Source organism: Culex pipiens, chromosome 1, assembly GCF_016801865.2.
Source record: "Culex pipiens pallens isolate TS chromosome 1, TS_CPP_V2, whole genome shotgun sequence".
Taxonomy (NCBI): domain Eukaryota; kingdom Metazoa; phylum Arthropoda; class Insecta; order Diptera; family Culicidae; genus Culex; species Culex pipiens.
The window spans coordinates 109441044-109465758 of NC_068937.1; the positions used below are offsets into that span (position 1 = coordinate 109441044).

The window sequence follows — 24715 nt, forward strand, 5'->3', positions numbered from 1 at the left end:
GGAAACAAAACAATGATTAACCCTTGTTTCCTTCATAAACATAAACGAGGCAGCCAGCACAATAGAGGGCAATGAGAGCAAATATGACTAGGCTGCAAAGGCTGAGTTTAATAAGCGGACTGCAGTGTAATTAAACAGGGCAAATATAATTGTGTAAATGAGGCGAGCTTTAATTTCAAATTATTTTAAATACATCCATTATAAAAAAAATCTTGAACGAATTCATTTCTTTACTCTTTTCAAATCTGTGGTCCGCTCAATTTAGTTTGTAATGGCTTTCAGCAACTTTCGTCATCTTGCACATCAAAAGCTTTTTTTTCATCTAATTAAAGTGTACGGCTAAGATTACCGAGGATTACCCAGATGTGGAGAACGGGATTCTCAGAAGGCAGGAAAAAAAAAGTTAACGACATCTCCTCCACGTAAAGACGGTTTAAAAATGTTATTAAACTCCGGTAAACGAATAGCGAAGTAGTGGAATGGCGCATTAATCCAACTGACTATCTAAACCGCACACCGGACGGCAGGTTGAGTGGCGGACACGTATCTAGTGCTGCACTCATTTGGGGACCACACAGGATGCTGGGACGTGTCCATGGGTTGCTCTTAAAAGTGGGACTTTTTACAATTTTCACGGATATCAATCCCCCAAGCTCTGGCACGTTGATAACGTATTTTTTTTCTCCGTCTCACGATATCTGAAACTGCTATCGAAGAAGATACTGCAAAGTGAAGCGTATCGTAAGAAGGTTTCCGCAGATGACCATCTGGAAGGATATTTGCCCAAGGCTGGAGGGTTGGCTATCGGCGTCCGTCGAGATTTATGTATTCCACTCAGAAAGTAAATGCAATTTCCCTCTTATAATTTCTTATTTATCAATTCCCTGGGGATCTTGGCTGTTGGCTTGAGCTAGCAGGGGGTGAACTTTTTTCAACCATAACGTTACGGATGGACCTGTGGGTCGTGACCATTTTTTACGTGCCACACTGAACCTACGTGGAATGTGAGGTTATTTTGTACTCACCGGACACCTTCGCGAAGTTCGGGCGTTTGTTCATTCCATTCGTGTAGCTTTCTCGTAAATTCTATTCCGAGTGACAGTATCATGCGTATGAAAGTTTCTCATTAACACCTTTCTAGTTCAGACTGCTTCCAAATAAAAAAAATAACAAATGGAGCTGATGTACAGTCAGGTCTTTTTTGAAATGTCTAAGGAACTTATTTCAATGGAGAAGCATGGTACTTTACGTTCGATTGATATTATATTTTTTACCCACCCCGATAAATTATTTTTATTAAACCAATCTCCATTATATCTGTAGTAAATTTTCAATTGGACTGAACCTAAGTTGTAAACAAGCAGCCGATCCCACTTTTACTCAACGTGAACTGACACTAGAGCAAGTGGGATAGACTGTTTGTTAACATCCAAGGTGTCGCTCTTTTAAAAAATTACTATAGTACGGATATTTTGGCAGGGGCTGTTAAAAATCTGTATACATCCCAGACTAGATTATCTAAAGTTCGTTTATCTGAAGGTAGGGACCCTTTCTCAGCCTATTTCTATTATCGGCCTATCAGCACTTTGATCATGAATTACAGCTTTCAAGAAGTGTTTTTGGCTGTTTCAAAGTAATAAATAGCTCAAATAAAAGTGAGCAAGCAACTCTCCATTGTTGATACATCTGAAAATGTTGATTTAATAGTTGAAAACGGCAAAAGTGATTAGGATTGGTCGAACGGCTTAGAGTGATTAAAATGGGTATATTTCCCCTAAATAAACAAATGAACAATTTTGTCCACCATCTTCGATTTAAAAGTTCTTTCTTGACCCTTTTAGGCCTGAATTTAAGGAAAATATTTTTGACGATTCCGTCGTCATTCTTGAACGACGAAACAGCCTTCTTTTCTGTACGAATAGTAACCCTTTTCAAAACAAATGCTGAAAAGTTCTACTTTTCAGCACTGAAAAGGATGTTGAAAAGTTGAACTTTTCGGCGCTTGTTTGGAAAAGTTATACTTTTCACCACTTTTTGATTTAAACGATTCATTGACTCAATGCATGTCCATTTGTCCTATAATTCTGTTCAAATGGTGTTTTTGGGATAATTCTGTTAAATGGTGTTTTTGGGAATTGCAAAAAGCGTTGTATGGAACTCATTGCAAAACTTGATTTTTTCATCACGAGTCGTATTTATCCAACGAGGTTTACCTCTTTTTGCAACTTGTTGCATAAACTACTATCACTGACGCCACCAGGAACAAATTTGTCGATCATTTTTGACCGCATACCGTTTCTATTTCTTTGTACTATTATATTCTTGGGCGATTGTCAGAATTCGAGTTTGGCGTTTTTCAAATTAGCTGTTTAATTGCTGTAAAGAATTCTAGAACAACATGTGAAAATGGCGGATAAGAGTTGAAATGGAAATGTTATGAAAAGTCTTAAACAAGCCTAATCTGGAAGTTTAAAGCAATTTGTTGCCTCGTTTCCCATTAAATAATGCATGATTTGCAAAATATTCACCGTTATGTTCAGTATTCGCAAAAGTTTTTAGGTTCCAATATGTTTTCTCCCTTTTCATTTGTTTTTTTTCCAGAGAGTTTCTCAGCAACTGCAGCTGCGCATCTGTCAAATTGACTGTGAGAAGGAAGATAGGAAAGTGAGGTCAAGTTTGAATTCCGGCTGGCAAGTCAGTTCGTCAGTGCTCTACTATTTTATTTTGTGAGAGGAAAATGGTTTATATCATTTTGAATGTTTACGATCATTTGAAAATAACGGACGGCTACGGAATGTTTCGGATTTCTTACATGACATGCTGGTCTCAGATCCACCTTATATAAATCTAGATTTTTTTTTCTCGAAATTAAGAAATCATTTCGCGAAACTCATGTGAATTTCGCATAACATCGCGTCACGCTCTGATGGTTGCTTTTGGAATATTAATATTTATCGTAGATTTATTTGATTTGAACAGACAATTTTGATTATATTATCTCGTGAATAGTTTTTAACATTTAAAACAAATCTGTAACATATTCAATGCACTTAAACGGGAAATACATCAGAAACAGCATTTCGTTAGTTATACCGATTAAATTTACTATAATATACAAGCTTTTCCCGGCAAACTTCGTCCTGCCCTTTTTGGTTTCTTGACGTTTTTAGCTTGATTGCTTATTCAGCCTCCTGTGATCAAAATTTGATTTTACGCAACTTTTCCCATACAATCTGCAGATTTTCCGGAATCCGTTCCAGAGTGGCCAAAGTTGTCACCTTTTGGCGTAAGAACCTTCCTTGGATTTAAACGAACCCAACGCAACAAAGAGCACCTCGATCCGACGCTCCGTACTGAATTGATTCGCGTTCGAACAAAACCGTCAAATTTTTTTATATATAAAGATTTTTTTCTCATTCTGGTTCTTCCCTTCGACAGCCGGGTGCCTAAAAGGGAAAGTTTTTAACTTTTCTTTAAATTTCATCAGCTAAATTTATATTGACTCAATAGCAGCATCAAACGTTTGCCTTAAGTATAATATTTTACTCCATAAAATTAATAAATACATGAATCTAAACGGGATTCTTCTCAACAGCAGCATCAAATTGCTTGCCTTGAGAATCGAATCTTTCACTTTTGGGTCGCATAATCATCTTCTGCTACCCTAGTAGCAACCTGCGCTTACTAACATTTCTGTCCCTTAAAATCGAGGTCTACAAACTGACATGGCGGGCACCGTTAGTGGCCAATGATTGTTACCTCTTCGCAACTGATCTAGTTTAAGGTGTTTTAATTTTTATCGTACATGCTGTTGATAAGGGAAACACTTCGTCGAATCCTATGATCAGTAGAGCTGAAAGGATATTACGGTTCTGTTCAGCAACGGACGAGCAAACAAGGTTGTTCTCTCATGCTCATGCTATTATGACCATGAGAAAATTATAGGCTAGTTTTGGAAATTTTGATTTTTAAGGTCATAAATGATTCATCAAGCCTGCAATGGTTAAAGTAGTTTACGAGTCAAAGGTAAGTTGCGTAGAAAAAGTACGTTACTAAGTGCGATTATCTACAATCTACAATCTACAATGTTATACGTTGCTATGCAGTTGTTTGTTTACCTTTGATATACAAACGTCAACTTAGATTTCGAAATATTCCAAATTATATGTCAAGTTTCTCATTTTTCCATTGTGGAAGTTCAGATTCATTTTCATTGCATCCTAAGCTAAGAGCAATTTTCTAAGTAAAGTTATTGTAGATAGTCCATCATACCAAAGCTCGAAATTCAAAAGTATGACAACAACTGAAATAAGATTTTTCCAAAGCAAGTCTGGACTGCATTGAGAATGGGTCGGCCCAAAAACACTAAATTTTGACCTTATCAAATGTTAGGGTTGATTTACTTTTTTTCTGGAAATACGTTTAATACGTTTAATACGGGCAATACGAAATGTTTAACACGGATAATCTCCTTCAATTATATTTCATTCATACACTTATTATTTATACCTACGAGGGCAAAGATTCCTTGTTGACAGCTTCATTCACTCGTTTGCTGAAACATCTGACTTTCCACCACATATTATCGCATAAGGTTGTAGAAGCGGCCAACAGTTTGGGTCAAGCGGATTGAATTCCAAATAAGTTTCGTCAAAGTTTCCAAATCACATCTCGTGTTCGTATGTTTGATGGTAAGTAAATTTGTCTATGTATTTGCTTATTCTAGCGTGTGTGAGTGTGTTTGTGTCTGGGAATTTCGCACCAATGAAGCTTTTGTTTTGCCATTTGTGTCGAATGCTGCAAAAAAGTTTTCAACCTTTGGGAACTGTACGAATGCAGCAAGGGGCGCGCTAGGGCAACATTCCATTAGATGTTGGGATCAAGCGCTTGGATGTTTGACGGAATGTTTTTGGGTTCTCTATGGGAATATTTTCACATCTGCAGGTGTTGCCGCAAATAAAACAAACTCTGGTGAAAAAAGTTTTGAAGAGCAGTGCAGCTCCATGCTTTGTCTGATTGAAATGATGGAAAAAGTTTATTTTGGATGAGTTTTTGGTTGCGATAAGCCAATTGCCAGTTATGAACGTTATTGAAGTTTTTATCTTACTTGGCACATTTGTAAATAAGACTTTAATCATTTTGATTAATTGGTACTTCTTAATAAAACCTGCTAATTATGACTCCATGCACAACTTATTTATATCAGTTTGTTAACGTGTGACTTTGGACATACGACATAAGCACATCCAAAAATGTCCTAACTCACTGGCTCATAGGCTGACGTGAGAAGCATGGAAACATTTCAATGCGATGTCCCTTCTGCCCAATCTGGCTAGCATTTGATATAATACGCCTTAGGAAAGGATTTCACCATCCCCGGAATATTTGACCAGTATAACCTTTGCCATAGACGGCCCTTTGAGGCAATGTTTAGCTCTGTTTGTTGGCCATGAATGTAAATCAAGGAATGAGAAAACATTATGAGATCCGATTTATTTAACAAGACCCAGATGAAATTGCTTCTTCCAACGTGACATTTCCAAAACGCAATCTAAGTTATTTGCAATCGACAAAAAACATCGAAGAGCTCGAAAAAACATTAAAAAAAGTTCACATTTCGAAGACAGTGAAACAAAAACAGAAGCTTTTCATTGAGGGATGAAATATACGAGCGCTGATTAAACCCAGGTGGAAAATCAGTATGGATGCAGGAATGATTGATTTTTTTGTTGCATTCTTTACTGCGGAAATTTGGTTCACTGTAATAAAATCACGATTGCAATGCAGATTTCCTCGCATTTCAATGCAATGTTAAAGAAAGAAAATGTTTCTTGTCTAGTTTGGACAATTTGATTGGGATATGTTATTCTTTGTTCAGACCCTGTCCCAGAAGATAGCAGAACAACACAAAAAAATAGATTCACTTACCTATCTATACTAATTGCACATAAGCTGAGGATTGACGCCGTACACAGTAGAACATCTAATGAGATCCATATATCACACAATATCCATCCGAGCGGCCAAGTTCCTGAAAAAAATGTTATAAGGAAAAAGAAAAAGAGAATTACATGAAGTGAGGTAAAAAAATGATAACATATCGTCTGTTGTGTGCTGTCTTGTGACAACGACCATTTAGTACTTTTCGAGAAAATCGATTTTTAAAGTTTGATGAAAAATATTTTCAAAAGTATGAATGATAGAGCCAAACTTTTTGAAGCAATTGGTTCGTATACTATCGCTTAACAAACACTCCAAGTTTCAACTAATTTGGCTACAACAGTTAAAAGATACAGTAAATTATGTAAATTAAAATCTGAAAAGCACGTTTTACAAGTGTGTTTTGAAAGTAAAATTGTACTACGTGTCACAAGTGTGCACAGAATTCCCATACAAAATAGGCTTAAATCAATAGTTTAACCGACTTAATCAGTATATTTTCAAATACAAGAGATTGCATTGCCTTTGAAAAGTGTGTATCAACATAAATTTGTGAAAAAAAACATGAAATTTTTTCCACATTTTCCAACAACATGTTATGATATCCGGGAAACGGAAGCGAATTCCCAAGCATCTTGTAGTGTTTGTTAAGTATAGCAAAACGTAATCATAAACTCATTTTCGGCCAAAATGGTCTATGTCACAAGATAGCACACAGCAGACGATATATGTGTGGTATCTCGGAGGCAGAAAAACACCAAGGAAATAAATGTGAACAAACTGCATCCGGTAAGCGACCCTTACCATAGAATGAATTTCAATACACTTTCAAATTATTGAATTTTAAAATGAAAAATGTAGCTCATACCAGTATGACAGCAATAAACATAAATGACTGTGCATTAGGGTGCCCAGAAAAAATGACACCCTGCTCCACAAGCGGAAAACTTTTTTTGGGTTATTTCAAGCATCTGTGTCAATTTTGAGCGAAATTGTTTGAGCATAACCTGTTGGAACCGGTTTTGGTTGAAGGTACCTGGTTGGTTGTTGGGATGTGCTCCGGACTCCGGGGCTTTTACGCGGCCACTCCTGTGGCTGGCGGTCCTTAAGGTTGACGGCCGGAACCGGGACGGGATGGAGTACTCCGGCGGTCGTTCCTGGCACGACTTCAGGCGCTTGTCGGATGGCTTTGGAATCCGTCTTCGAGATGGTCACGGGTTTCGCGGGTTATGGCCTATAGGCCGAAATGACACACACGCGTGTTAGGTTGAAACCACTTTTATTTAGAGCAAACTTTTATTAAAACCAGACTAATTGGACTTAAATTTATTTAATTCTTAAGTAAAACACAGCTTGTTAAATGGTGTCGAGGAAGGTTTTTGCGTGCGGGTCTTCGCGGAGTGAAGCGCTGAAGCGTACTGTTGCGCAAGCTGGATCGCAGAATCCTCGAAGGCTCACCAGCGGAGATCGCGGTCCAGTTTCTCTCTCACCTCTTCTCTCGCGGCCTTCGCGGCGAAATGGCGATCAGAGGGATCTGCCGTTCGCGGTTTAGAACTCTCGGTCCACACGGTCCGAGGGGTTAACAGAAACCAAACATTCCGACCCCCCCTGAAATTGCCCGATTTCAGCTGTCTCTGCCTTTTCTTCCTCGATCGATTCTGCTGGTATTGGTAACAGGCAAATCTTCGTAACTGGTCTCTTCAGGTATCCAGTAGCAGTCCGAAGCGTAACTACGCGGACCACACCATCAGCGCCGGGATGAATCTCGTATATTCGTGCCATCTTCCACTTCATCGACGGTTGGTTCTCGTCGACCACGATGACAAGACGTCCAGGGCGAATTTCGATTGCTGGCTGCCAGTTCTTAACACGAGCTTGTAGTTGTTGCAGGTACTCCGTATGCCATCGACGCCAGAAATGTTGAAGCTGCTGTTGGATGCTCTGCCAGTGAGTGAGGCGGTTGTTCGGGATCTCGGAGTAGTCCTTGTCCGGCACTGCTTCTAGGGATGTCCCGATCAGGAAGTGAGCGGGGGTTAGCGGTTCGAGGTCGGAGGGATCTTCAGTGAGGGGCGTGAGGGGTCTTGTGTTGAGGCAAGCCTCTACCTGGGCAAGGAGGGTTATGTAGTTCTCGTGTGAGATGGAGGATTGGCCAACAACGCGGAGAAGGTGTTTCTTGGCGGACTTAACAGCGGCTTCCCAGAGCCCACCAAAGTGGGGAGCGCCAGGAGGAATAAAGTGCCAATTTATACCCTCCTGGGAGCATTCGTGCTGGATGTGTTCGTGGTGTTTCGCGTGCCTGAGGTTGTGCAGAAGGTCTTTGAGGTCGTTTTTCGCGCCGACAAAGTTTGTGCCATTGTCGGAATACATGTCGGCTGGCTTTCCCCGACGAGCCACAAACCGACGCAGTGCTTGGAGGAACTTGGCGGTGGACAGGTCCGAAACCAGCTCCAAATGGACCGCTTTAGTTCCAAAGCAAACGAACACAGCTACGTAAGCCTTAACCGGCCCCCTTCTATACCCTTGCCTAATGTAGACTGGCCCAAAGTAGTCTACGCCTGTATTGGTGAATGGTCGAGCGGCGATCGTTCTTGGAGTTGGTAGTTGTCCCATAAATTGCTGTAGAAGTTGAGGTTTCGCCTTGAAACAGTCCTTGCACTGGTGTGTGGTCTGCCGACACAGGTCTCGTCCTCTCAGCGGCCAAAACTTCTGTCGCATCGTCGCTAGCATCAGCTGGGTTCCGGCGTGAAACAGTCGTAGATGCAGGCAGTCGGCCAGAAGTTTGGAGAAGTGGTGGTTTCCTGGGATGATAATCGGGTGCTTGAAGTTCTCGTTTCGGTCGGAGTTGCCCAACCGTCCTCCCACGCGGATGACACCTTCCTTGGAGAGTTGCGGGTTGAACCACCGTAGCTTCGACGTGTTGTGAACAGGTTTGCCCTTGGCCAGGTCCTGGAGTTCTCTGCCGAAAGCTTCTTGCTGGACCAGCCGTGCGAGACACCATTCCGCTTCTCGTAGTTCCTTGGTGGTTAGCGGGACTGACAGGGTACGCTCGGCTTCCGGTAAACGACGATTGCGCAGGTACCGTCTCCAGTAGGCGGTCGTGCGGATCAGCTTCCAGTATTCGTTGAACTTCCCAAAGTACGATTCGTTGAATGACTTGGCAGAAACTGCAGCAGCTGATTCGACGTGCTTTCTCCTCTCCTTGGCGCAATCTTCGGTCTCCTCTTCGGGTGTTGCTTGGGCAGGCCAGGAACTCGTCTCGTACATCCACAACGGGTCCCAATCTCCGTCAATGAACTCCTTGGGGTCCAGTCCTCTGGACAGCTGGTCAGCTGGGTTCATGACTCCGGGTACGTGAAACAAGTGACAACCTTGGGTAACATGCTGGATAAAGGAGACACGGTTGGCCACGTAGGCATTCCACGTTCTTGGGGGTTTCGCAAGCCACTGAAGGACCGTTCTGGAATCCGTCCAGAAGAAGGTTTCGAAACGGAAGGTTGTGCACTCCTTGAACTTCCGGTACATGTCTGCGGCTAGCCAAAATCCGTTCAGCTCGAGCCGGGGAATGGGTTGTCGCTTGAGAGGAGCGACCCGGGATTTGGACGTGAAGAAAGACACCTTGACTCTCCCCTCCTTGTCTTCAGAACGGATGTACAGATTCGCCCCCAGTGCCTTCTCGGAAGCATCGCTACAAAAGTGGAGTTGAATGTGGATTGGATTGGGAATCATAGCGAATCTCGGAATCCGCAGGTTGTTCAGGTAGTGCAGCTGCTCGTAGAACTGCATCCACTCGTCCAGCATCGACTTCGGCAGAGGATCGTTCCAGTCCCAGGGTTTGCCCTTCGCGTTCTTCAACTCCCAGATTCCCTGCATAAAGATCTTTGCCTTAGCCACCACCGGTCCAACAAGCCCCAAAGGATCGAAAATTTTGGCAATGATAGAGAGGATTTTGGCCTTGGTCAGCTCGTTCGGTGGAATCAGCGCCGACTCAATCTTGAACCGGAACGTGTCAGTTTTCGGCTCCCAGACCAACCCAAGAGTCTTCACGGTCCTCTCTTCGTCGAAATCGATCCCCTTCTCTCTCGGTAGCGCCAAGTTGTCCTCACTCACACCCTCGAGCGCTTCCTCACAGTTGGAGACCCACTTGCGAAGCGGAAAACCTGCTCCCAGCGTCATCGTGTCCAGTTGCTCACGAATTTGTTTCGCTTCGGCAGGGTGGTATGCACCAGTGATTACATCGTCCATGTAAACATCTCTCGCGATCCTCTCGGCGGCCAGTGGGTACTTGGTTGCATCATCGACGGACAGCTGCTTCAGGGTTCGGGTGGCCAGGAACGGCGCCGGTTTGGTGCCGTACGTCACGGTTAGCAGCTCGTACGTGTCGATGGGATCGTCCTCCGAGAAGCGCCAGCGAATTCTCTGCAGCGGTAGGTCCTCGGCGTCCATCCGAATCTGCCGAAACATTTTCTCCACGTCTGCGACGAGAAGGATTGGAAACAGGCGGCTTCGGGAGATGATGGTGCGCAGGTCGTCCTGGATGACTGGGCCGTTCAGCAGAACGTCGTTTAGGGATGTCCCAGTGGAGGTTTTGCTTGACGCATCAAACACGACGCGGACGCGCGTTGTTGTGCTGGAACTTCGGATGACGGGGTGGTGTGGGAGGTAGTAGGTGGTCGCGGTGCTTGTCGGGTCTTCGATGATCTTGCACATGTGGTTCCTGTCCAGGTAGTCCTTCATGAACGCATGGTACTCCTTCTTCAGGTCATCGTCACGAGCCAACCTTCTCTCCAGGAAAAGAAGACGACGATCAGCAGCGCTTTTTGATTCTCCTAGCTTGATGTGCAAATCAGCAGACTTTGGCATTCCAACGGTGTACCGACCGTCTCCACCTCGCTTGACGGTGCGCACGTAGTGGTCCTCGCACGTGCTCTCCTCCACGGAATAATCAGAAGTTAATCCTCCATCCTCGCATTCCCAGAATTTGGTCATAATCTCCTCCAAGGTTTCCGTTACGGTTGAGTGCTGGCATACGATCGGTGCTTCTCCACGGTTCCAGCCGCACCTGCCAGTCACGATCCAGCCGAACACCGATTCGACCAGGGATGGTAATCCTGCTCCAAGCGAGATCCTCTGTTTGGATGGGAAGAAGTTAAAGAAGAACTCTCCGCCGAGCAAAACATCAATAGGGTTGGTTCTGAAGAATTCAGGGTCCGCCAGTTGGACACCTTCGGGAACAGTCCAGCTTGTTGGTTCCACCGGGGAGGTTGGTAGATCTTCAGTCACCTTGGCCAAAACGTAAAACTCCATGACCTCGCAGTACTTCGACAATCTGGACTTGACCGTGGCTCGAACCTTCTGCGAAGTTTTCGTAGGAACTTGACCAACACCGGAAATCTGCACGTTTGCCTTGTTCCTGGACACGTGCATCCGTTGAGCGAGTTTGGTGGAGACGATGTTGCACTCTGACCCAGAGTCCAAAAGTGCCCTTGCTGGAAACTCCTGTCCAGCATCGTCGACGAGCAAAAGTACTGCGGTTGCCAAAAGCACCTTTCCGACCGTAGCTGCAGAACTGGTGTTCGTCGTGCGTGTCTCCGCGACAGCAGCAGAGGACGACTCAGCGGTCGCCGCCGTTCCTGCCTCCTCCTTGGTTGACCTTGCTGGGATGGCTGGACATAGGTTGGGTTTTCCTTCCGGTTTGTAGCAGACCAGCGTATGGTGGCGTTCCTTACATCGCTGACACGAAAACCTGGAAGTACAATTCCTAGCGATGTGGCCCTTCCGGAAACAGTTTCTGCACAGCGCGTTCTGATTGACGATCTTCTCCCTCTCGCTGACTGACATCCTCGCAAACGATGGACATTTGAAGAGGGGGTGTGAGTCAGAACATGCCAAACAGCCGAAGTTGGGGTTGGAATGGACCGTGTTTTGGTTGGAGACCTTGGTGGCGAAAACTTTACGGGGTTTGGACTGGTGGGACTCTTGGTGTTTGGTAGGCAGAGATTCCAGAACGCAAATGTGCCGACGCAGGAAGTCGATCAGATCCTGGAAAGTCTCTTCCGTCTTCGTGGACACGTGCTCCTCCCAGCTGCGCAGCGTTTTGTCGTCCAAACGAGAGCACAGCAGATGAACAAGAAGAAGATCCCTGTACTTGGCGTACTCCACAACTTGATCCAGGACTCGAACGGTTTTGTCGAACCCTTCCACCAGTTCGCGTAGCTCAGCAACCGACTCCTTCCGCAAAGTTGGCAGGTCAAACAAACTCTTGATTTCCAGCTTCTTCATGTGCTTGGTGTTACCGAACCGCTTTTCCAGTAACTCCCACGCCACAGTGTAATGGTCTGCAGTAAATTTCACATTCGCGATCTCCGTTTTGGCTGGACCGTCAAGTTGATTCCGCAGATAGTGAAACTTTTCAATATTTGGCAAATCCGACGAGTGAATCAGCGACACGAAGAGATCTCGAAAAGGCAACCAATCCTCATAGTTCCCAGAGAACCTTGGCAGACTGATAGTAGGCAATTTAACGTGTTGGGTAGAAGGGGTGGTGTGGGCGGACTGCGAAACCATGGGCAGGGCTTGGGCTTGATCGGGAAGCTCCCGAATTTTAGACTGCAGGAATGCTTTGACCGTAAAATATTTATTTTGGAAGGCACTCCGAATGTTGGCGTACCTCTCCGGTTTGGACCCCTTTTTCTCACCACTCTCACTTTTATCCTCACCCTTATCCTCACCTCTCTCCTCCTCGCCGGTCCCCTCCTCACTGTCCGCTAGCTCCGCCTCCGTGATGGCATCGTCGATTTTGTCCCACAGCGGTTCGAGCTTCTCCAGCCGCATAACCAGCTCGCCGGCCTGCTTGCTGGCGTCGTAGCTCTCCATGAAAGCGTAGATCCCGTTGAACGACGTCATCAGGTTGCGCAGGCGGGTCACGGTTGAGCGTCGAGACATCGTGGCAGATAGAAGAATGCGCAGCTAGAATGAACAAGCACGAAAGGAGCACCCTTGGGATGCGCGGGAAAATATTGGAATGGTACTAACCGATTGCCAATTAATTCGTGCCTTGAATTAATTATGCACCGTTTTCCTGGTACGGGCCTTCACCTCAAGGTGGGAAATGGAGCGACCTCCTTGTGCACGAACCTCAGGGCTTTGGGATGGGACGGTTCACGAACGATCGCTGCTCTCGCCGACAGTCCGCTGTCGACTTCGGTGGGTGGGATTGTGGGTGGTTGGCGCCGAATCGGCGGCACGCAGTGATCGATTCCAGGCGACGATCACTCTCTCTCTCTCGATGGGCGGGGCCACACGGGGTGTGGTGGACCAATGCCGACTTCCGGTCGACGGGTAGCTCGAGTCCTTTCGAGCTTCGCTGGGCGTGGTCTCGTTCGAATCCAGTGCCGAATCCAAATCGGCTCGAACGATCGGTTGTCGGGCGCGTGCAACGGGGTACCGATGTGCGAATCGGTTCGCTGGGGTGGACCGGGACAGTCCAAGCACGGATACGGTCAGTTCCGATGACCGTTCGGGAACGTTGCAGCGTCTGGAGGCTGGCACACCTGGATGCGATTTGACTCGCGGGAGGGAAAAGTGCCAAAGCGTAACACCGACTAAACCGATTTTAGGGAATTGGGGCGGTACTAACCTGCTCCCGATTAAAACGGGCCTTGTAAAGTTAAAATCAGGAACTCTCGTACACTGGCCGGCGCGGTCGGAACGGCGCTCGGAAAATGGCACCAAACACCAAAGTGGCGATCGTGGTAATCGCCGTCAATTAGTGGCACAGTCCGGTGGGATGAGTGCCAAACCGTTGGGAATCAGGCCAATCCTTGGCCGGGATCGGGTGAGATGACGCTCGGGAAATGGCGCTAATCTCGGGAACCTCGATGGCGGTACGTCCTTTGTACCTCATCGACAAAGAACTTGGAATTTGTAGGGCTCCTCCGACAATATCCAATTGTCCGCGGTGGCCTATTGTGCGTCCTCGCGACAATGGCGGTCCGATCGGCTTGGTCCGGCGTGGTCCGGACGCGGAAACCGACTCCAGGCGGTACCTTCAACCGATCCGGTTCGAAGGACCAAATGTTGGAACCGGTTTTGGTTGAAGGTACCTGGTTGGTTGTTGGGATGTGCTCCGGACTCCGGGGCTTTTACGCGGCCACTCCTGTGGCAGGCGGTCCTTAAGGTTGACGGCCGGAACCGGGACGGGATGGAGTACTCCGGCGGTCGTTCCTGGCACGACTTCAGGCGCTTGTCGGATGGCTTTGGAACCCGTCTTCGAGATGGTCACGGGTTTCGCGGGTTATGGCCTATAGGCCGAAATGACACACACGCGTGTTAGGTTGAAACCACTTTTATTTAGAGCAAACTTTTATTAAAACCAAACTAATTGAACTTAACTTTATTTAATTTCTTAAGTAAAACACAGCTTGTTAAATGGTGTCGGGGAAAGTTTTGCGTGTGGGTCTTCGCGGAGTGAAGCGCTGAAGCGTACTGTTGCGCAGACTGGATCGCAGAATCCTCGAAGGCTCACCAGCGGAGATCGCGGTCCAGTTTCTCTCTCACCTCTTCTCTCGCGGCCTTCGCGGCTAAATGGCGATCAGAGGGATCTGCCGTTCGCGGTTTAGAACTCTCGGTCCACACGGTCCGAGGGGTTAACAGAAACCAAACATAACCCATTGACACCCGAGCCTGAAGTTGATCAAAAATATTGTTTTCATACAAAAATTACATTTTATAATTGCTAATAACTTTTCATGACCGAGTTTTACAGCTTTGGTATGTTATACAAAGTTGTATAGCATTAAATTTCCAATTAGAATCTTAGGTTTGAGAATATTTCGATGGAAGTAGCGCACCGTACAGACCAAACAGTAAGACAATTTGGGTTTTCATCATTTTCCCAATTTTCCCATACAAACTTTAGCATCGAGCATCAATGGGCAAATTTTGACCGATTTTGCTCATACTTGGCTCAGAGTCCTAAAATAGCTCAAGGAACAATATTCAGCTTGTGGAGTGAGGTTTTGAAAAAAGTCCCATATTCTGGACACCATACTGTGCATTTTGGGTCCCAAAAAAACACGAGAGCTGTGAATGTTTTAAAAATGTATAGATGGGATAGAGAGGTTCTTTACCAGTGTTTGTATAAAGATTTACACGGAAAAGGGATCCATCGCCAATACGCTATAAAGTTCGCTAAAACTAGCGAAAAAAGTTGCTAATTGCTCAGCCAGCAGACAAATTACCTGGAATCGCATTCCCTTGCAGACCACCAATCAGTGAGGTGCTCCTCGATATTAGCTCCTGAAAAGTGTTGAAGATTGTAGGAATGCCTCACGGCAAGAAAAAGAGATTTGGTAGATTTGAAGAAGTTAAAGAATGCCGATTTGCTACCTTCAAAGCCAGGCAGTTTGAACAAGGACGCTCAAAATTCGTCTGGAAACCAGTTTGCTATCCTCCCTGTGGACATGAGCGAGAAATAAGAAGTTGAACGACGGGAAAAGGCACTCACTCGGATCTTCTTGCACTCTTGGACAAAAATGTAGGAAATTAAATTTCCGACAAGAAACTCACAATTGGACAATTTTTTTTTCAAAAATCCACCAAAGCATCTACCACATTGATCACACCAAAAACTGTGGTAGAAAAGTATCCACCGCGATCTACCGCGATCAAGTTTTGACAGTTCGACGCCAACGAATTATTTAAAGAAAATCCACCGCGATTACCCACAACCAAATTAATAATACAACTCAGGGATACCCTCTGACTTGATTCCTAAGGCAAAAATAAGTATCTGTGTCAATTTTGAGCCAAATCATTGAAATTAATTAACATTATATTCAAGCTTATCAAACTAATCTTTCGTTTGTTGGTATAATGTCACCCCATGGCTCAAAGTCACCTCAATGTATATAAGTTTTGTGCAATCTAGTTTTCCTTTACTTAAAATTGCTTAATGCTTCATTTAAATGTACTTAGTTCACTTAACATAGGCTTAATCCAGCTAAGTGCATCTCCAGCGCTGGTAGCAAACATCGAAGCAAATCAAATTTGCACCCGACGTCAACCCCACCGCGGTACCTGTCGCGGTAGCAAATTTGCTCTCAGTTCTTCGGGATTTCACTTTGCTACCCGGTGTCCAGCCTGTTTGCTACCGCATCCAATAGAATTATGCACGGAAAAAATCTAATCAAGCACGGAAAAAATTGAAAAAATTGAAAAAATTGAGAATATTAAAAAAAAATTAATTCTAGAAAATTTAAAATTTAAAAAAATAAAACATTAAAAAAAATAAATTTTTGTTTAAATGAAAAAAATAAAAAATAGAAAATTAAAATTAATAAAGAAATTAAAATAAAATTTAGAAAAATGAAAAAAAAAATATTTGAAAAAAGGGCGGAGAGAAAAACTTAAAATAAAAAACGAATTTCAAAAGAAGACAAAATGAAAAATAAATCTTCCACAAATTAAAACAGATAGAAAATCTATCAATTTGAAAAACATAATTTTGAATTCAAAGAATTTCAGATTTTTTGATTCTTTTTAATTTACAAATTTTTAATTTTTGAATTTCTTAAGTTTAAAATTTCTGAAATTTTGAATTTCTAAATTTTTGAATTTTTGATTTTTTAAAGAATTGAATGTCTAGTTTTTAGATTTTTGGAATTTTTGAATTAAGTTCAAGTTTATTCTCACCAACCAGAGCAGACATCCAAAAATCTCCGAAACACGCATTCTAAACTTTGGTTCCGGCTTGCCGGTACTTGTCGGGTATCAGAAAATGAGTACCCGACAGCAGTCATGCTTTTGAACGGGTTCTCCGTTCGTTCAAGTTCACACAGCAACACGAAAAATAACCGCTCCGAGAACGAACGCTCGTCTCTAAGAAACGTTTATTCAGTAGGCTTTTTTGAAACAAACGAAGAACCCAGTTCAGAACTCCAACATTTTCCTCAGATAAGACCTCAGTAGACTAGCCAAACTTTATTTACTTTTAATCATCAGTTTACATGGCAGTACTGTTTGCTTAGTGGTAACGATTTCGCCTCCATTTTAGTTGGAGGTGCATTCAGATGATTTTTGCCTTTGAACCGTTTCTTTTTAATCTCCCTAGCCTTCCAGCTGGAGTTTCCCTAGATTTTATAAAATGTAATTTCAATCTTCGTCATTATTTGGCACCCAACCACAATTTTTTTTTCGAAAAATTGAGATTCGAACTCACTTCTTTTGAATACTGTACTTGCATGTTACCACCGAGCTAACTAAGCTCTATACAAATCGTTCTATTGAATGTTTATTTAAGTTATACAGTTGCCACAGAGAGCCTCTGGCTACAGGCGGTTCACAGAACGCGTTCCCAACTTTGAAGAGAACGGCACGAAAAAGTGACGTTCTGTTTTCGGAACGAAAAGCAATAGAGGTGAAAAGCAACTCGCGACAAAATTTTGAGGCTAGGAATTTTGACAAGTATGATTTTCATAAGTGATTTGAGTTCATTTCTGACGTCACGATTTTCTCTTCAATGTTCCTGCGCAGGGGGCTCAGTTCATTTTGAAGAATGAGAACGAACGCAGAACGGGTTCCGTTCCAATTGCATGACAGGTACCGACACATATTTTTCTTCTACAGATGAACTAGAGATCAAATTTGGTACCGTAAACTGGGGTCAATCGGGACACATGGGGCGAATTGGGACAGCAGTTATAACCATGTTGGAGCACAATATTTTGATTTTTCGGGTTGGTTTCGGTTAGAACAGACTCTGGCCAACAAAATGTGTACATCCATTTCCAAATTTAAAAGCTTTAAGTGCTCTAGAAACTGATGTCCCTATTCAGACTGTAGTCCCGATTCACCCCAGATTACGGTACCTGCTTTGCTACGCGCGTTTGGTGGGAATCACATCGGGTAGCAAATTGTTGAACTCTCGAAATTTTCGAAAAATTTTATTCTTTGAAATTTTCAATAGGTGATCTCGGTATTTATTCATGAGCCGGGTGCAAATTTGATTTGCACCCCAGCGCTGCAGATGCCCTAAGTCAGTTCCGTAAATCGTTTTATATAGATCTCATTGTACATTCTTGAGCCCTTCTACAAAATTGTAAAGCTTGTCAAAATGAACATTTTTATTCTTGGAAACGAATTTTGGTAAATTTGTTTTTATTATTTATTATTTCATATATAAACATTCAATAAACTGTTCTTTTATAACGGTACAACTTTCTTTTAGTTAAACAAAATCTGCATTGTGTAATCACAGCAGCACTGCACTGCACCAAACCGAGTGAAAAAAGTAGTCAGAGACTTATAAAAAATCCGTAATGTGACAAGCAGCAAAAAAATCATGTTTTAAAAATGATAAAATAATTGTTCTATTTGAAGCTTTCTGTCTTCAATCTTGGTCTCGCCCTCAGCTGTAAATAACTATCGTTGCTGAACTTTTTGCAGCATTTGCGGTGTGTTCAAAATGCTCTGCAGCAGTGCGATCTCATTGCGCATTTTTTAATTTTATTTTTCTGTTTTTTTTTTTGCCCCATCGTGAGATATGCTACTGTATTTCCTCTTTCCTCCACTTTCAAAAGCCATTCAAACAGCTGCCGCTGATGGCACACTCTGCAACACACTCCAACTGCAATGAAGTCATTTTACCTGATGGATGCGCCGAGCGTGGCCTTGGTCAGCCTGGTTTTGCTCGAAATAATTCATTCCATCTACAGTAGAATGTCATCATTACTCAGGCTAAACGAGAGAGGTGGGAGGGTAGAGCAATAAATGGACAGGCCCGGGCTGCCGTTAATGCAATGAAAGGTGAAAGGTGAGAAGAGGTTTTATCTGCAAAATGAATTCAACTTTTTTATGAACAGCAAACAGGCGTTTTTGTGGGCGAGAGCACTGGGGCGTGTAATGAAATATTAAAGTGGGGTTTTTCACACCTGTAACAAATTTGAATAATAAAAGATGGGTACTTACAATTGAAATTTCACAGCCATTAATTTTACTCAATTAAATAATGTGAGTCAACTTGTTAGTTGAAGTTCGACCTCAAATTAAAAACAAAGTTCAGTGTTCATTTGTTTTGGGATATTTTCCTTACAAATTCATTCAATAGTAAACACTTTGCCCTACAACTCTTTTTGCAAACATTCTTTTAAATTGTTCAGCGGTGAATAACTGTAAAAATGTTCTTCTTCCTTACGGGAGATTTTCCAGGAACTGAAACAATTTAGCTGGATCGCGGTAGCTAGAGGAGCTTGGACATTAAATATTATTGCATATCGTTGGAAAAATCGAAAATCGTTTTCGGATCGGATAGCATGGAAGGAAGAATAACATTGACTCATGAGAAATACCCAGCAGCGCAACTTTTGTGGCATTCAGCTGAATTGACGTTTTATAGCTTTTTGGTTTTGTACCAATGTCAGGAAAAAAAATTTGCCAACGTAACGCAACGTTTGCAACGTACTAAAGAATGCCAAATGAAGTGCCAAAATAGAGAGCGACGACGAAAGAACAGCCGGGAGCTATTCGAGCAAATTTTGTAGCATGACCCTCGGGGAAAAGCGTTCGTAAATCGAACGCGATTGAGAAAATTGCCCATCTCGTTGAATTCTTACGACGTCATTTGCACAAACCAGCTGACGATGGCAGGATGGTGAAATACTGCTACTGGCGATTATTTGGAAGGAAATTTTAATTTTCATTACCAAGCATTTCCTTAGGGTTGGAAAACAATGCTTGGAATTGAAGCTGAACCTTAAATCACTTTTGATTAATTCATCTCGATGAACTGAACTGACAATAAGGAACTTCGGGAAAATGATTTAATTGGGATGGGGTTCGATTTGGAGTTGATTCGGAGCTTTTTAGACGGAATGTCCACGCATCCTTTCTCCTTTGAAGATTCTGTGAGATGAGATCGGTTTACAGAATCTTCTGTGCGGTTAATGTTACGCAGTGGCTGCTTGAATGAATGCTTTACATGACCATGGACATCCAAACACATTCATACAGAAGTCTACCATATGCACTGATGCTATACGCTCATGATCCGGGGTCAAAATCCAACGACCCCTTGCTTGTTACGGCGGTAAACTCGTAGATCTTAACTCCAGGGAGTCCTTGGATGACCATGGACAACCCGAAGTACACATAGACCTATGAGATACATAAAATTTTAGTAAACAAATAAATTCAAATTCAGTTTTTTTTTTAATATTTTAATTTTAAACTTTTAATATTTATTTTAACAATCGTACAAAAAATGCTAGTTGAGGAAACCCGAACGTAACAACATTTTTATACATTTGTATTGGTTGTTTCCGTTGTGCTTAAAGGAAATGGCTATGAATCAGGCGCTTCCATATTCTTGTAGATGGCTCATATAATTTGGAGGAGACGCATGGTTTTTTTAAATTGTTCGATTTTTTTATGTTAAAAAAATTACCAACTTCTGGTAAGTCCGCGTGGACATAAAATCAAATTCTGTCGATTGCATCGGATTCGGGGAAGCCTTTTCTCTGAGGAACCGATGAGATATCGCACTGCGCATGATAAAAGTTTTGTTTTGTCGTGTAGTGTAATTCATCAAGAACCGTTATAGATACTGGATTGTTTTTCCACAAATCTTGATGGAACGAATATAATATTTTTCAAAGTTTATGTTTCACTCTTTTCATTCAAATGCTAAAATTTGTATACATCTTTTAAAGAAACAAAGTAAAACTCATCATTTGCTTATCAAGTCAAATCGAATCTGATTTAATCAAATCTAATTAAATTCAATCGAATCTTATACAAACTCAGCCAGTTCTATGGGATTTGATAACGCTTCAAGCACTTTTCTTATAAATAAAAATAATTGTAGTACATCCGAGATTTTTTTTTTCAAGAATTGAAGCAAGTACAAGTATACAGCAGAAATAAATTGAGTAACGGATCACATTTCAAAGAAGGGGGAACGATGCGTGGACATTAGGGTGACAAGAATTTTTTTTTTTTTTTAATCTGAAAAGATACCCCCTGGCTTGATAATACGTAACTGTGCCAATTTTGAGCCAAATCGGTTTTATCGTTGAAGTTTATATGGGGAAAATCGCAAAAATGTATGAAGAAAAACTTCGTTTCTGTATTGTTTTGCCAGACGGCGCAAGTCTCGCCCAAAATTGCCCAAGTGTGAGATTCTTGTAGGAAATTTAATTTTCTACAACTTTGTCGAAAGGTGCAAGAAGATCCGAGTTGATCCTGATGAGTTATTAGCAATGCGATGAAAAGAAATCTGCTTATATAAAAGGGGTATACAGACAGTATAAAAGGGGTATACTTTTTACTAAAAAAAAATCATCAAAAATCTGGATCAACTCGGATCGTTATGCACCCTTCGACAAAGTTGTAGGAAATTAAACTTACTACAAGAATCTCACTCTTGAACAATTTTGGGCGAGACCCACACCACCTGGCAGAAAAATACTGAAACGATGTTTTTCTGCATGCATTTTTGCGATTTTCCCCATATAAACTTCAACGTTAATAAGCGACCCCTTAACCTAAACCGATTCGGCTCAAAATTGGCACAGATATTTATTTTTGCTCAAGAAATCGAATCAGAGGGTATCCATGATGTCGGTTTTTTTTATTGACACGCTAGTGGACATTCGATTTTGATTTGCTGAGTGAATGGGGTTCAGATACACTTACTGGAATGTTGTTTTTTTTTCATTTCATTTCGTTAAATTTTGCAGATTATTAAAGCGTTCGGACAACCACTTATTATAAATTCTGTACTTGTTCACGTGGACATTTTTGTAATGTTATGGTTTATTGTCTTCCTCGCCAAGGAATGCCATATAAAATCACTTGAAAATTGGCCAAAAACTGTTACCCAATTTTCGCTGAAATGGCTGAACGGATTTGGACACTGCTGGTCGCATTTGATTCTTAGCATAGTGAAAAAGTTGACAAAAAAAATTGAAAATTAAAAAAAAATTAAGAGATATCCTCCGGGCTTGATTCACTAGGTAACAGGGTTGATAAAATATCAAAATATCAGCTCTCACCAACTACAATTATCCCGCCTGAATATTCATGCCTCAAATACAACTGCTCTTCTCTCCTCATTGAAACTCTCAGCGCCGAACATAGCCGAACTTGTTTTCGTGTTTACACACTCGCGATTGACATTTTCCTTTTAACTCTCAATCCCGCTTGCACGATCATGCTACCGCAATAGCGTTTAACCACAAAAGCCGCCACAAAACCAATTTTGCAAACGCAGTTTAACGGGACGTTATGCGTGGTCGGCTCCTAATCGCCATCTCGCGTTCTCTCATTGCAGTTCTCGGAGAGATTGAGAGACTCAGCGGTGAGAGCGCATTGTCGAGGAAAAGGGAAAGAGTGATAGAGAGAGAATGACATCGCTGGGAATCACGAGACACAAGAAGAGATCTCACAAGCTATAGTGACGGCCGCTATACTCTCGGATATTTTTGGTGCAGAGATAATCTATTGATAGCTTTTCTATCACTCTTTTGCAACACTGCTAGGTAAAAATAAGAAACTGTGCCAATTTTGAGCGAAATCGGTTAAGGTTTAAGGGTCGTTGAAGTTAGCATGGCAGTTATGTGGCAGTGCGTGGCAATCCAAAGGTCGTCAGTTCAAACACTGGGGTGGAAGGTTCCTTGGAGTAGAAAGAGGTTTGGGTGCTCTCCCCATTCGAACTTTCGGACTCCTAGGTTCGAGCAGAAACTTGCAATAGAGACCACAAAAGACCCGGGGGTCGTTAATGTGGATGGTTTGATTTTGAAGTTAGTATAAGAAAATATTTGCAATATTTTGCAGCAAGCAATAAATTCAGAATTCCACCAAAAGGTGACGTTAAATGTGTCGGATCATTCGGTAATTTTGGCTGATAAGCAGAATTTTTTGTTTGCCATACAGGGGTGTTCGGAAAAAATAGTTAAAATATTTAATTAAATTTATTAAGTAAGATTTGGTTTGCTAACACTTACGACAGGTTTGTCGATCTTGCATACAATCCATAAATTGCATGCAATAAGCAAAAGGAGCGAACCAGTCTAATCTACAGATTGTCGAGGGAAACAGATTGGCCAATGTTTGATGGATCCAAACGCGCTGAACACCAACCGCCCTTTACGCCCAGAAAAACTGGCAGTGTTGCAAGCGCAAAACATACGTTGCCAGTGCCATTTTATTTTCTGCATCGACCAATCTGTTTCCCTCGACAATCTGTAGTCTAATCCTCCATACTGACTTTGGAAGAGAAAAAAAACCAATCGGCTTTGTTTAAATATTTATGAAAAATTCAAAGTACACGTATTTCTGGCCTTCGCAGATTTTTTTTTTTTGGTCGGTGTTATTCAACTGAAATGAGGATTACTGGAACTGCTATGCTACAAGTTTGCTTCTAAAAGATACTGACCGTTTGTTGGTCCAACCTACCTAATAAATGAACTGCCACCGCCGGCGGCATCACGAAGATCCCCACCAACCAGTCGGCCACCGCCAGGCTCATCACGAAACAGTTCGTTACTGTCCGGAGCCGCCGGGTGGTAATAACCGATAAGATCACTAGCGTATTGCCAATCACAGTCACGATGATCAGTAAGCAGAACAATATCACAACGACACAGTCTTGCCAGTTGTCCAGCAACAGCTGCTGGCCACTGCTTTCCACTCCCCCACCACTGCCGCCACCAACCCCTCCCCCAACAGCATGGTCCATTGCGGCTTCCAGCGGAACTTCCAGTTTCTGGCCAAGATCAGAACCCTGGCCTGCAGTGCTGAATGCGGTCGCAAAGTTTGTACCGCTACAGTCGATGCCGAATCTGCTGCCGACTCCTCCATCAGCGGTCGCGATTACGGCCGCCGTCGCCGCCACTACCGGACTACGATCCGGATCATCCACAGAACTGCTCGCGATCGTTTCGGGGACGCCACTGTAGTTGGAAGCCGACACGATTCTACCGAATGGGTGCGGCAGAAGACTACTAATGTTTACGATACTCGTTCCTAAACTGTTCAGCGAAGATGTCGAAGTCGAAGACGACGAGGAGACAGAAGCTGTCAACAGCTGCGATATTTTCGTTGTGATAGTTGGCAACAACAGCCGAGGGGACTCTTGGCTTAAATCGATCCCCAAGCTGTTGTTTTTGCTGTCGTCGGGATGGTGCGTCACCGTAATGTTCTGGAGCGTACATTTATCATCGGGCCGACTGTCCATCTTAATGGTCAATTAAGGTTGAGCCTGCTGCAGGAACGGTGGATTGAGACATTTTCATGCGACCTGCGGAGAGGGTAGAGACATAAAAACAACGGTTATTTTGGTGAATTTATGACTTGTCATCTTAATATATGGCTTCCGGTAGATAACATTTTTGCTGCAAGATTTACCGATTTGTTGGCATTTTTATGTTTTGCTTGTTAGTTTCATGCCAAAACTAGTATGTAGTAGGAAAAGAATCTGTACTAATTGTGAAATAAGATAATTTCAAATGTATGTAGTTCAGAAAGCTTTCCATATTTTTTATTAAATCATGAGTATGTTTTTTTTGTTACTTGCTATTTAAAAAACAACCAAACAAATTGAAAATGTATGGTAAGTCTTTTTTAATGGTTTTAATGTAGGTGGTATCACTTAATCATCAAGATAATCTAATCACGCTGGATAACGAATGTTCGTCATAACTACTTAATCACGTTGCTTTGCTAGATGGAAGGGGTGATAATAATAATAATAAAAAAGAATAATTGTATTCGAAACAGA

General features: G+C 42.6%; 1 protein-coding gene across 1 annotated transcript in view; it reads right to left on the reverse strand.

Moving 5' to 3' along the window:
- The window catches only part of LOC120425717 (octopamine receptor), a 78221-nt gene that overhangs the window by 11158 nt on the left and 42348 nt on the right, over positions 1-24715 (reverse strand). The window contains exons 2-3 of the mRNA XM_039590324.2: positions 23392-24235; positions 5929-6031 (exon numbers count right to left, since the gene is read on the reverse strand). Of these exons, the coding sequence (XP_039446258.1) occupies positions 5929-6031; positions 23392-24172 (884 nt within the window). The 5' untranslated portion in view covers positions 24173-24235. The remainder of the gene's footprint in view (positions 1-5928; positions 6032-23391; positions 24236-24715) is intronic.